Source organism: Pleuronectes platessa, chromosome 5, assembly GCF_947347685.1.
Source record: "Pleuronectes platessa chromosome 5, fPlePla1.1, whole genome shotgun sequence".
NCBI classification, from domain to species: domain Eukaryota; kingdom Metazoa; phylum Chordata; class Actinopteri; order Pleuronectiformes; family Pleuronectidae; genus Pleuronectes; species Pleuronectes platessa.
The window spans coordinates 9,227,948-9,241,426 of NC_070630.1; the positions used below are offsets into that span (position 1 = coordinate 9,227,948).

At 41.8% G+C, this 13,479-nt stretch overlaps 1 protein-coding gene across 1 annotated transcript in view; it reads left to right on the plus strand.

Annotated features, from left to right (window-relative positions):
• The first annotated feature begins 4,022 nt into the window (after window positions 1-4,022).
• Window positions 4,023-13,479, plus strand: part of plch1 (phospholipase C, eta 1) — a 42,675-nt gene continuing 33,218 nt past the window's right edge. Inside the window, exons 1-2 of the mRNA XM_053422832.1 lie at window positions 4,023-4,209; window positions 12,498-12,644. Of these exons, the coding sequence (XP_053278807.1) occupies window positions 4,023-4,209; window positions 12,498-12,644 (334 nt within the window). The remainder of the gene's footprint in view (window positions 4,210-12,497; window positions 12,645-13,479) is intronic.

Sequence of the window (13,479 nt, forward strand, 5' to 3'; positions counted from 1 at the left end):
ATCACTTATTTATGGTGAGAGCATAACATGCTTTAAAATCTCACCTTTTTAAGTCGACATCTTCTCTGGCGTCTTCGCTGTGTCTCTTTTTCCTCCTGAGATATTTATTGATATGTATTTTTGCGTTTATGGCATTTTCAAAAATGTGATTGTTGCCGTCATTTTCCTGCTGTATTCTCACACGGGTTCCCTCAGATTGTTTTGCGGATATTTTACCTGGGAGGTGGCAGGAAAAGTTCGGAAAAATGAATTGTGTATCTGACTTGGACATTTGTCTTCTCACATACAGCATCTCCTGAAAATTTCCAGAAAACGTCCAGAGTTCAGAGCATGTCTGAAAGCAGCTTTATTGACGTTGACGAAGTCTTCCCTGTCTTGAAATGAAGCGTTGAGCTGGCAAGCGCAGTTTACGGCTTCCCTCTCACATTTCCTGTGAAGCTGCTGAGATCAGACAGTTTGCGTGGCAGTCTGGTTCTGTTGCCAAAGATACTGTATCTCAATCTACTCACAGCCATCCAGCCTGGGAGGAAGAAAGAAGAAGCTTGAACATTGCAGGAGCAGTCGACATCAACCAATACAGAAATGTACACATATGCCCACACACACACGCACATGCACACGCACACGCTCTGGTTACACTTGCCCCCTTTGATGTTGGAGCTGAACTCCTACACTCGGGGAGCCCCTGTAGCATCTTCGCTGAATGCATTATAATGCTGCAGTTGTCGTTGTGTTTATTTCTATTCCGGGGCGCTCTACATTCTGGATCCCTGGGGGACCTGAGAACCCATTTGTTGCACTGGTGACTCGAGTGCTGCCTTGAGCACTCTTAATTAGTCTTAGTGAGATAAGAGTGTGTTTTTTCTCTCCTTTCACTCATCATTACCCAGTGTTTCCCCGACCTTTTATGTCGCTATTAAGTCGGTATACCAAAATATATTTGTATTTCTTCCCCATATTTTTGTGTAATAAGTTTACTCTAAAAGGTGTTACTATTTGAACTCAATCCCCTTTGGTGCCAATTGTGAAGACTCCTGTCGACGGTGAAGAGTTGAAGCTGTGATGAAATACCAGCAAAGATAAATCAACACTTTCCTGATCATGGGATTGTTGTTGTTTTGCTAATGTCAGTGTCATCAGGTTATTGCCATTATATCAAGTGATAGCCATTATACAGAAAACTTGACACATTATACAGAAAACTTGAGAAAACTAAAATGCTGGAAAAACCCCTTTTAAATTTAGTTTTTACTGGTCAATTGTGTGTACCATAAAAAATTTGAGATTCCAATGGTGGAAAAAAAAAGGTCACTTTGCTGGTTGTGAGATTCACTTCAACGATGTCTAGTTATGGTTCATAGTTCTGACAGTTTTCTCCCCTGAACCAAGCTAAGCTAAGATAACAGTGCTGTAAGTGAACGAGTCACCATTCAACGGCTCTTTAGTACGTGCTGCTGTAAGTGAACACATCACAAGTCACACTGCTCGATAGTCAGCAGAGATTCACTCTGTCTTCAGTTCAGTGGTATATTGCTCATCTTAGCTGCTACTTTCAGTTCAGTTCAAATATCTATACAAGCTCTGCACTTAAGGTTCATGGCTCGGCAGTGTATTATTTATGGTTCTCAGTTACCAGTGGGAAGCTCCACTGCTAAAAGTGACTGATCAGCTCACCTTAAAAATTCTTACATGAACCAAACACCCCCCATAGAATAACTTATTTTTACTTTTTTCTTACAATCCTTCTCTTGTGGCAAATATCGACTATTGTCCGTCAGAAGTTTTCTGATGTAGCGCGAGATTGATGATCCTTTATCAAACCTTTATCCCAGAGGAGGCATTTGAAACACTGATAAACACTGTTGTCCATTGAAACGGTTAGCCAGTCTCCGTGCCACAGTAATAAATCCGTCTGCCAGCAGCTGTTAAGCCTGACAGGTTTTGATGATGACAGGAGATATTTTGCATGTATGCGTTGTTGCACCGGGGCTGTGGGCTCCATCCATTGTGCGTGGGAAGTCTGCAGGTTATCACTGCTCTCATGCAGGTTTCCTTTGTGTTTCTGTCCGATAAACCACATCAGGTAGATTAGAGACCGGAGCTGTCCCACAGGTATGAATGTGAGGTTCTGTCTATCCGTGTTAGTCCTGACTCACAATGGATCCAGGCTGTTTACCTGCTGCCCACCTAATGCATGCTGGGAAAGGCTCCAAGCCTCAGTGAAAAATGAATAAATATAATTTGTTCATTGCAGTCGTCTCTTTGTCAGTGTCACAGCGGTTGAGCAGGTGATTGGGTTTTGACTTTGTCCAGGCTCAGGATTATGACTGTCACCAGATATACTGATGACATTCGTCCCCCCATGGTGCAGCCTGATTTCCCCACTCATTTATTCCAAAGTCACAGAGCTGTGCACCTGACTAATTTAATTTAACAAGCTGATGAATGTCCTGAGATGAACAGTCAGACAGGGTGGAGAATGAATGACATAAATCAAAATTCAAGAATTTATTTAAGAAGATATAAAGGTTGTAGGGTTCTACCATCATTGATTTACAGTTTTCCTCGACGGTGTGTTCAGGTGCTAGAGATTGAAAAAGTTAACAAATTTATGTCTGGCAGAATTGTCTGTGTCATGGTTCCTGAAGTGGATGTTCAGAAAATGTGACCTGTGGAATTTGTTTTCTTAAACTGACACTTAGATTTCTTGAACCCAGCCTATGGAGTCTAGTGAGGGGGGATAGCAATTCGACAATGGACTGATATTTCAGGAATTAAAATGAGGATGGAAAGAAGAGAAGCAACTGCTCCATGGTCTGAATGACATCCGTCCATCCAGCCGCTATGGGTTTTCAATCAAAGTAAATCTTTTGTCCAAATTGGACTCAGTCAACTCGTAGCTGTGAGACGGTCTGGTCTCTGGAGGATTTGCGTCAGCATCTTCTCCCGCCCTTAACATTGCATCGTTAGCCATTTTGAGCGGCTGCACTTACTGCTATACCCAGCCACCGGCATAGCTCATTAGCTTTGTTTCTGGTGTGCAATGAATCCTGGGACAGGTTGACCTGAGAAGGATCAATGCATTGGATCCTTCGCTGCTCAGGAATGGAAGGAAGCAAGTTCTCTGCCTTATTTGAAGTGGCATTTTAAATAGGACAGCCTAGTTATAATGTAATTGGTCTTCAAATGCAGTCTCTGAATGAGGGGAGTCCTCAATTAGGACAGCGCTGTAGTCTTCCTTTCATGCTTTTGTTTTTCCCTTAAAGAATGTGGGCTTCCTGATAAGCACATGATGAGGACATTTCAGGGCATGAAAGTTGAACGTGGGTAAAGAGGAGTTCACCCTGCCTGGAAAAGCCTAGTGTGAAATAGAAAATCCTTTAGTACAAGATGAACAGATGTGCTGATGGTGACTCTTTCTGAAGCACACACACACACACGGACACACCCAATCCATTAAACTTTACTTTGGGTAGTGCATTATCCTGAATGTTATGTCATCATTCTTATCCCCACATCCCACTGGTTGATCCTGGGACCCCAGCTGATGCAGAGGCCCACATCTGCCACACTCTCTTAGCCTGCTCTTCTTAATCACTCCGTAAGCTACACCACAAACAATGCTGTAGCTGTTTGGTGCTGAATCTACATCTGTGCGTCAGGGTAACGTGTTGGCCGCACAGACAGACACAGCCGAGAGACCTGCAAACATCAGAGAGTGGTGGATGGGAAGAGCGGAAGGAGGGGGTGCAGAACAGCTGACCAGGAGAAAGGTGGAAACATGTGAGATTTTAGAGAGAGAGAAAACTGTCAGATGAAGGTGCTGCCACAGATCAGAGCACAGCACAGAGGACGGTTCGCTTGTTGTTTGGAGTGTGGAAGCTCACAGTCTCACGGAGAGTCCGACAAGTCTGATCTGAGGAAAACCCAACGCATTTTTTTTTCAGCGCTTTGAGCTACAGAATGTGCTTCATACTGGGACTGAGCTGAGGTGGACTTATTTTTTCTTTTTCGTGTAGAAAATGGAGGATATATGTTCTTCACTCTTTGGTCCAGGTGCTTTATCTGCTAACAAAGTACGAACCGCCTTTGTTGCTGGTCCTGCTGAGAAATACACCGTGTTGACTGTAGCGACTCTGCTGGCACGAAATGTCTTCCACATTAGTGGCACCGTGGCCGTGCCACAAAAATGCAGACTTACACAAATTGGTAAGTCAGAGTCTGTGTGTGTGATTGAGTCTATAAAGTGTCTCACAGAAGGAAACACATAACATCTATCACGTATAAGTGATTTTTTTTTTGTGATCTGCTTTGCTAAAGTTCGCAAATTCTCTGCAAAAACTCTTCTTGAATATATTTTAACAATTTATCTTCCATTGATCAAATGTGTGCATGAGGAAAAACATGTTGCATATTGAACATATCTCCTGCTGCTGCTATTTATAGCAGTGGAAAGGAACAGAAGCTCATGTTTATGTATCAGAATATCCCCAGGCTGATCGAATTGCTCATTTTCTGTGACCATAACTTTGAACCTGCAGTAAGCTCATCTTAATGAGCTGATGCTTATTACATGCAAGAGAAGATTTGTCTTGTTTGTGTGTTGTTTCTGAGCGCCTTCCCACTTGTCGTAACCATAATCATGTGTAAATGTCATTCATTTTGTCCTGTGGACACTCAGTGAATCACAGCCGAATCACATTTTCATTAAACTTCAGCACGCAAAACAAACCTGCGGGTCACGAGGGCTAAGCAGGAGAAACAGAGCATTATGTGGAAACATTAGGGTGCCTCTCCTCAGTTCAGTTTGATTTTGGTTTGATTCCTGCCCCTGTTGTGTTTCATCAGTGAAAATGGCTGGGATGGTTCAGGTGCTGCTGCCTTATGTCCCATGAATAGTGCATGAAGGATCAGGCAGATGCCGCTGAATATGAATTTATGTAGTACTGAATAGATTAAGATAAGTCTTTGGACTGTGGTCTATTCCAGTCATCCCCGCCTGACCGAATCTCACCAGAGATCTCACGCAGAGACATTCATGAACTGATATATTAGCTCTCAGTAATTAAATCCTCATAGAAATGAGACAACAGGGACAGCCAAGGGGAATCTCATGTCATATCGAGATTTAAAATGACAGTTAAAATTGAAAATGATAAACTGCCAATGATGATTATGTGATGCTAGGTGCTTTGTGTTGTGTGTTTGCAGTCCTGACCTGATCCCTATTGTCTGGATCTAAGTGAGGTCGGGCTTTGTTCATCAGGTTATCACAGGGGCCTTTCTCTCACCAGCCCCATTAAAATATGTTTGAATTAGAGCCGCTGTGGCTAGACAAAGCTTTGATCTGCTCTCTCTGCTCTGGGCCGACAGAGGTGATGAGTTTTTACTCGTGCACACTCTTATATGCACACAAGCACAAATGCTTCCAAGTAAACACACACACAGACGTCAAATGGTAGTCAGATGTAAAAAAAAAAGTGATGCTTCACAGATTTACTTTTATTCTCGTAGCTAGCTGAAAATCACATCTTTTGACACTTGGGTGGACTTGTCGTCTGTTGGCGTCTTTGCAAGGAGAAATCGCAGGTGGACAGGTGCCACGGCCACAGACAGCAAAGCACGAAGATTGGTACCTGGGGATAACTTGCATATAAATGTCAGGTTAGCACTGAAAAGAATTGTTAAAAAGAAAATGTAAATTTTAATTCTCGTGAGCAGTAATGCTTGAGGGAGAATGGTGCAAGATACGGGAGCTGAGATGTGAAGGGCGCTCATTTTTTTGCTTCAACCATCACCGGTCCTCTGAGAGACACTAGTATTAGTTTTCATCTTTGATTACGAGGCAGCTCCACTCTTGCGAGCAGACATCCACCCTCCTTCGTCTTCTCTTGGGGTCGTCTGATTTGTAATCTTCCGTTTAACTAGGCGAGAGGTTTGACTCTTAATGGTCCTTAGCATGCTGATGGAGAGCAAGTCGTCTGGAGAACGCCTGCAGATATGTCAAGGAGTAATAGGGATAGACAGTAGGGTTGCGTACTGAACTCTTTTAAGGGTACCAACCGAAATACGTCGGTACAACCTTGCACTGATTCATGTTAAATTGATAGTTAAGAGAGAGAGTTAAATCATGCGTTACTGAGTCGCAAGCAACATTACATTTATCTGGAGGTGTGCAACAGGGTGCTGTGTTGGTAATTGGAGACAATAGTGAGCCCACAGCAGTCTCACGTGTGCTTACACTTTTCAAAGTTGACACAATCTAATTTTCTGAGTTGATAGCATACCAGTTGCACAGGAATAATGTTTACGTTATCCAGCAAGCCATTGTTAGCGCAACCACTTCATAATAATGCATCACGTGGCATTTCACACTTACCAACACCGTGGTCACACGTCTACAGACAGTAACTGGACAGTACTATGTGCACAATCAATTAAATGACAGTAGTGCTAATACACAGTAAAAACTACAGCTGTCACTACTGTTGATAAACGGCGCAGCCATCTTGGATTTTGAAGTCGGGTTGTTGAGGTTCCTCCGTCTTTCCGAGTTGAAATTCCATCTCATAGTTGCATCACAGTTGCAACTTGGGGCGATGGGGCTTAACAGACATTGACTTCCGGTTATTATTAGCCAGTTGGAAAAGTTATGGCTTCACTGTTGGTTAGCTTATACTTTATTAGCATTTTTGCTAACATGATTGCATCAAAGTTCTTTTACAACTTCTTCTTCTTCCCTCGGTTAACTGGCAGATCGCAAACAACTTTAATGCACACACCGCCACCTACTGTAAATGTTTTTTCAATACGCATTTTACTGCGCAACGTGAAATTAGATTTTCTGGTGTTACAGAGAGAGCAAAATACAGAAAAAACTTACCAATGGGTATCGATGGCTTATTCCAGGTACTTATACTGGGGTTGAATTGAAATGTAAACTGTCCTTAACTCTAATAGATAGGGAAATGCAAGGAGAAGCATGTGTATGAGCTTATTTTTAGTTGCGTTTCGACATGAAGAAACCGAGACACTGAAACCTGTACACGTCAGTTCTCCTCAGAGAGATGCCTGGCGTTCGATGTCGAGCTGGATAAAAAAAGAGACAGACTTCTTTCGTATTCCCTTTTATCTTTTTCCTGTGAAATGTGTGACTGACTGAAAAAACATACTTTTACATACTTATACTCCAAAGGAATAGTTGGGAGAATGGGCATGCATGGAAAAACTAACATTGATTCACTTTGAGCCTGATTTATGATCTTATGTATCAGAGCTAGTCTGTCATTAGATGTTTTTCTTGCCTAAATCATGGATTTTCTAGGGAGGGATCGAAGACTCAGAAGAACATGTCTGTTCAGCAGGGCCAAGGCTGTGGGTGTGATCAATACCAACGCAAAGCCATATTTGACAGGAACCCTTACTGAATCCCATTGTTATAGGGATGGTTAACTACTCACCACTATGTCGATGGAGGGATGGGTGAAGAGTTTGAGTCCACAAAGCACTTTTTGAGTCTCAGGGGTAAACTTTGTTGCAGCCGAATCCAATACATTGGATGTCACCGGCGACTTATACTTCAGACGTAATAAAACAACATAGAAAAATCTAAGATGCGTCCATACTGCTTTTGTGGTGACAGCCAAGTGCCTGCAAGCCCCGACATTTAAACGTCTGGGCCTGCGGACACTTCAATGACATGATTTCTCCTTGAACTATCCCTTTAATGACTTAACAAATTCCAGAAGTGGCTTTGTGAGGTAAATAATGTAACACAACCTATTTTCCCCTTTCTGATTAATCATTTTTCTCCCCCAGTCTGTCTGTGTCTTGAGTGTTGCATATTATACACTATAAAGTACCAGCTTATTCATTAGAGCACATATGAGTTTATGTTAATCTCTACAATGTGCTACATATTCAAAACACTTCATATTACTCAATATAGAATAAAAATGTAGCATTTGGTCTTTGTTAGTTTTGTAGTTCCTTTGGGATGTTAGACTTGAGTTTAATCTGTTCTATGGTTTATTAGATAATAAACTGGTAGGAAACTGTAGTGCCACCCAGGAAACTTAAGTGTTTTGTTTGTGTATATATTTATGTGTGTATGTAGGTAAATGATATAATGCATTAATTTACAATTTTCTTCTGGTTTCATCTTCATCTACAATAACCTGAGAAAACATCTTTGTCTTTTGTCTAAATTCATCAAGTAACCCGCTCCTTTTCAAATATCGATTGTCTTCTCAGGATGCCGCTGTTGTGACAGGTCATCACAATCAATACTTGGATATTGATAGTGGATCAAATAATGATCACTAATATCCAGCTCCATGGATCCTTTCAGTATTTTATTTAAACTCATTGTTTGGATTTCATGGCTGCATTTTATCAGGTTTCTTTCACTGCTTTTATCGACTTAAAGTCCAGCCACAAAAGGTAGCTGTTACTGGCAGCGTGTGCACCCACAGCTCCAAGATGACAGACAGACAACGTTAGTGAATAACTGGTGAACATGGGTCATTTAGCAGTTGAGGAACCAGATATTTCCCTCAGAGGATGATGGGGGAACAGAACCTAAAACAGGGTGAATACTGGACTTGAATTCATCAGGTGGACAGAAACACAATTCTAGTCTCTCCCAGGCGATTTGGAAAAAAAATGATTTCTCTTTGTGCCTCTCATGTCAGATGGTCACATTTGTAATCCTTTGTACTTTACATAAGTTCAAGCGTAACGCTGTTTTATGCTAAAAAACATGATCTTTGCATTCCATTAAAATAAAACTAACCAACCGTCCATCCATTATCTACACCGCTTATCTTTGAGGGTCACGGGTAAGAGGCAGGGTGCGTCCCAGACAGGTTGCAGGGCTGATAGAGACAAATAACCAACAATAACAATATAGAGTCCCCAGTTAACCCAAGCTGCATGTCCTGCACAACTCTCAGCAAAATGGTTCCTGGTTTACTGTACCAGTTTGGCTTGGGTCTCTCTGTGTGGAATCGCATGTTTTCCCAGAGTTGGCATGGGTTTTCACTGGAGACTCTAAATTCTCGACCATAGGTTGTTTGTCTCTATATGCTTGCCATGTGAATCGCCATGGCAACCTGTCCAGGGTGTACCCCGGCTTCTTGTTTCTCTCCCAACATACTCTATTGTGTTATCAACCCAGAAGGCTGTGGGACCATTAGTGCATTCATGATTTGTCATGCACCTTGGTAGACTGCAGAGCTCGGATTCATGTGCTCAAGTGTGTGTGTGTGTGTGTGTGTGTGTGTGTGTGTGTGTGTGTGTGTGTGTGTGTGTGTGTGTGTGTGTGTGTGTGTGTGTGTGTGTGTGTGTGTGTGTGTGTGTGTGTGTGTGTGTGTGTGTGTGTGTGTCAGTGTGTAATACAGTCCCTGGAGTGAGCATCTTCGACTTGAGAAATATCGAGAATTAAATTTGTGTCATTGCTGAGCTTGTCCCCAGGACAGAGGGCCTGTTAACAAGTGCTCTCTACTCAGCACGTGTTCTGTTAAGTACTTAAACATGGGTTTTGGATGCAGGAGAGATTTGACTTTATTTGACTTTGAAGATAATCACCCTGTCATCACAGAATATAATTCATTTTTTATTTGTTGTGCAGATGCCTGCCTCTTGTGCGCACTTCTCTCCAACCTTGTAAGGTTAAAAAAGGTTTTGTCGTTTTTTCAAGGTTACAGTTTGAAGATGTAAAATGTGAAGACCTTGAATCTGTCCATCCTTGATTTTTAACAGGGTCTTCAATTTGTCCAAATCTACTAAGAGGTTCAAAACCTTCGTTTTACAGTTATAGAGGCCACAGAGGTTCTGCTTGGAAATGATTTTATACCTTTACCTTGATTGGAGCCTCATTGCTTTTTAATGGTGAAACTCTACAGAGACTTTCTTGGATTTTGTTGATTCAGTTTTATGTTTTTTTTTGTTTTTTCTTAAACATTGTCCAATCAGAACAATTTGCCATTGGCTTATGTATCTGGCTGTAGTGTCCACACCTTACAAATCTGTCTTTCTTTCTTCCTTCAACAACTGCTCAGCGCATCGACTTCAAACATTTTGGGTTTATTTTCAAGCACCCCAGGAAGTGCAGTGTTTTGAATGAGTAACTATTGAGACCCTAACCCCTCCATTTTTTTTTACTCTCAAACTTTCAGTACAGATTATTGTAGCTTCACAAATTCCCGTAAGTGCATGTGTCTCTTAGAGATTTGGTCTATTTGACGACAGTCTCTCCTTTGCCCTTGAAAACTCAGCTCCAACCTCTCATGGTGACAAACATTTGAACAACTGAAGCTCCTTCAAGTATGTTCCTCAACTCTCAGAATCTCCAGTAAAGCAGACACCTCTATACTGAGGCACTTTCTCACGTCACATTAACCTTCAGTACATTGAATCTTGTGTGGCGGCTTCTCCATTGTGACCGAGGAGTATTTTATCACAACAAAAAGATTGATAACAATTGGTTTTATTAGCCTGTGAATATGAGCGGGTGATAGTTTGCACACTATTATTTTACTATGCAACCTTGTGGCCTCCTGTTCTGTCTTTGAGACAGAATTGATTTTGCTCTCTACTTCTACTTCTACAATCTTTACATTTAGAAAGAGACATAAGTTCCACTCTCTTAACAAGACATCGGGGGGGAACCTAGCTTCAAATATTAAAACATTCTTCTGTGGCCACACATCTAAATACATTATAGCCGTGGCTGCGCCAAAGGGATTTTATTAACTACATATTACTTTTTCATTATCACAGTTATTTTAAGACAGATTATGGGCTATATATCCATACTGGGACATGTAAAAATAGGCATATCGCATGAAGGCTTATGCTCAGACACACACACACACACACACACACACACACACACACACACACACACACACACACACACACACACACACACACACACACACACACACACAGAGAGAGGCAGGTGGGCATGCACACACTCCACTAATGAGGATGGAAATCTCGCTGTCTGTATCCCTGCCACCAGCTGTCATGAAAAGTAAAAAGTTTGAAGTTTAGTCTTTTATGCTTTTCTGATGCTGGACAGTAGCAGGCAGCCAAGCAATCAAACAAACAGTCTCAGCATCATCGCAGTTCCTCTGTTCTTATCTTCACTCCACCATTATAATCCCTCTCCACCCATTCCAATGCTCAATTCAAGTGTCTTTAACTGAACCTTCAACTCCAGATGACTGCCAGAGATGAGTGATCTCTTCCCGGTATATGGTGCACATACATATTGTATACTGTGGTGCAATGTATTGCAGAGACAAACAGGGAACTGTCATCAGCTTGTGCTCAGTGTGAGTATGTTACCGTGAACACGCAACCAGCATGCGGGTGGGTCGTGACTCGTGCTTGAGCTGATGGGGCAGAGACTTTCAGAAATGCATCACTATGTAAAACTCATGTAAAACGATCAGAGCTGGTACCAGCACCGTGCTACCCGACATCTAATTTGGTTCAATGCAGCCGGTTCAAAAAGAGACATATTGTGCTCATATTTGTATATCATAATTTTAATTTGGGTTATTACCTGAACATTTTCAGAAAATACACATTGCTGCAAGTCCTCTTTTCAGCCTCTTTCTGAGTCACTTGGTTTAAGCTCCAGGCTATTTAAGACCCCACCCTGATAAAATGTAGTCTCTGACTATCGTGTTGTGATTGGTCAACCGCTTCCAGCACATATCGGTCTCTGCTATCGATTTACCCAGCTTTGTTGAGGGGCGTGTCTTATGCATTTTGGTGTATTTGGATCACCAAAATGCATAATGCCGGAGTGAGGAGCTCCATTTGTGGCTGATGGTGGCCTTTTTTACTTTGCAGACCATTTCCATACGAAAAACTTTATGAGACACTCAATTGGACACTCATTAGTTTAGAGATTGTCTGTAACGATAAAATAGTTCCAATGTATGCTGTTCATAGTGAGGTTTGTTGACGATCCAATCATGCAGGGATTAAAGAATAGCTTTTACCTAGAATTTTTGAAACAGATATAATTTCTATTTTTGTTGTTATTTTGGAGAACCTTGTTACAAGTTTATAGTCTTTATGTTCTGTTGAAGCAGCCCTGGCTTAGTTTCCACCTGCCCCAGCAGCATGATGCAGAAATGTTCTTCCCTCAGGCCCTGTCGGCCTCCTGTGAAACTCCGAACAGAGAGTCACACATTAGCTCCATCTCTGTGAGATCCCTCTCTTCCTCCTCTCAGCTGCTTCCAGGAGCAGGTCAGCGGATGACAGAAAAGAGCAGCCCTGTCTGTTCACACAGTGGCGTCTCTGTGGCAGTTTGGACTCTGACCCACATCAGCCGCTGCCTGCTCCGCTAACTGAGCGACTCCGTGACACTTTGCCGTACCTCTTCCTGAGAGAGGACAAAAAAAGTCAGACACCTGTTCCCTTTGTGTCTTAATATAGTGCTCCTCTGACCCCACTGTTTGTGTTTTCATCTGCAGTGGAGCGATGCATGAGTGTGATGCAGTCCGGGACACAGATGGTGAAGCTGAAGGCCGGATCGAAAGGGCTGGTGAGACTCTTCTACCTGGATGAGCATCGGTCCTGCATCCGCTGGAAGCCCTCACGCAAGAGTGAGAAGGCCAAGAGTGAGTAAATTCACTCTCGCACACACATGCAAATACTACACAGACCACTTAATAGAAGTGTGACTCCTAGTTCTAGTTAGTGATGAGCATTTAAATACAATGAATTTATTGTTTTACAATTTGTTTCAGGTTTTGTCTTATATCTGCAAAAATACAGTACAATGCAATACTTAAATTTTCTTTTTAAAACGATAAGATGTGACATACTGCAGTGTGTGATATTTATTTATTAATGAGGAGAGCTCCATAGCCTGCAGTGAAACTGGGACATGAACACATACACAACATTATTTTGAACATTTAAAAATCATGCTTTTTTATGCCTCCTCTGTGTAAACCAGGAGGAATGTTATCAGGTTGTCTGTCCTTCTGTCCGATTGTGAACAGGATGTGTCAAGAACGCCTTGAGGGACTTTCTTGAAATTTGGTACAAATACTCAGTTGGACTCAAAGATAAACAGATACGATTTTCGTGGCTAAAGGTCAAGGTTGCTATGACCTCAAAAAAACTGTTTTACCTTCCGAACAGGTTATCTTAAAATTGAGAGATTCCTTTCAAGTTCACTTCAACTGATCAGATTTGGGAGGTCAAATGATAATGGTCATGATGACTTTATATTCGTGTTTTTAATCTCTGGAGCATGATATCTCAAGTGTGCCTTTAGAGAATTTCTTCTAATTTCGTCAATTTGACTAAAAGATGAACTGATTAAATTCAATTGGCAAGTGCTTTAAGGTCACACTGACCTTATAGGAGACTGGAAAATAAATATATGCAGGCTAAGACTTTTCCGGTTGGTGGAGGCATATAACAGCGGGATGGCAATTGTGTTAT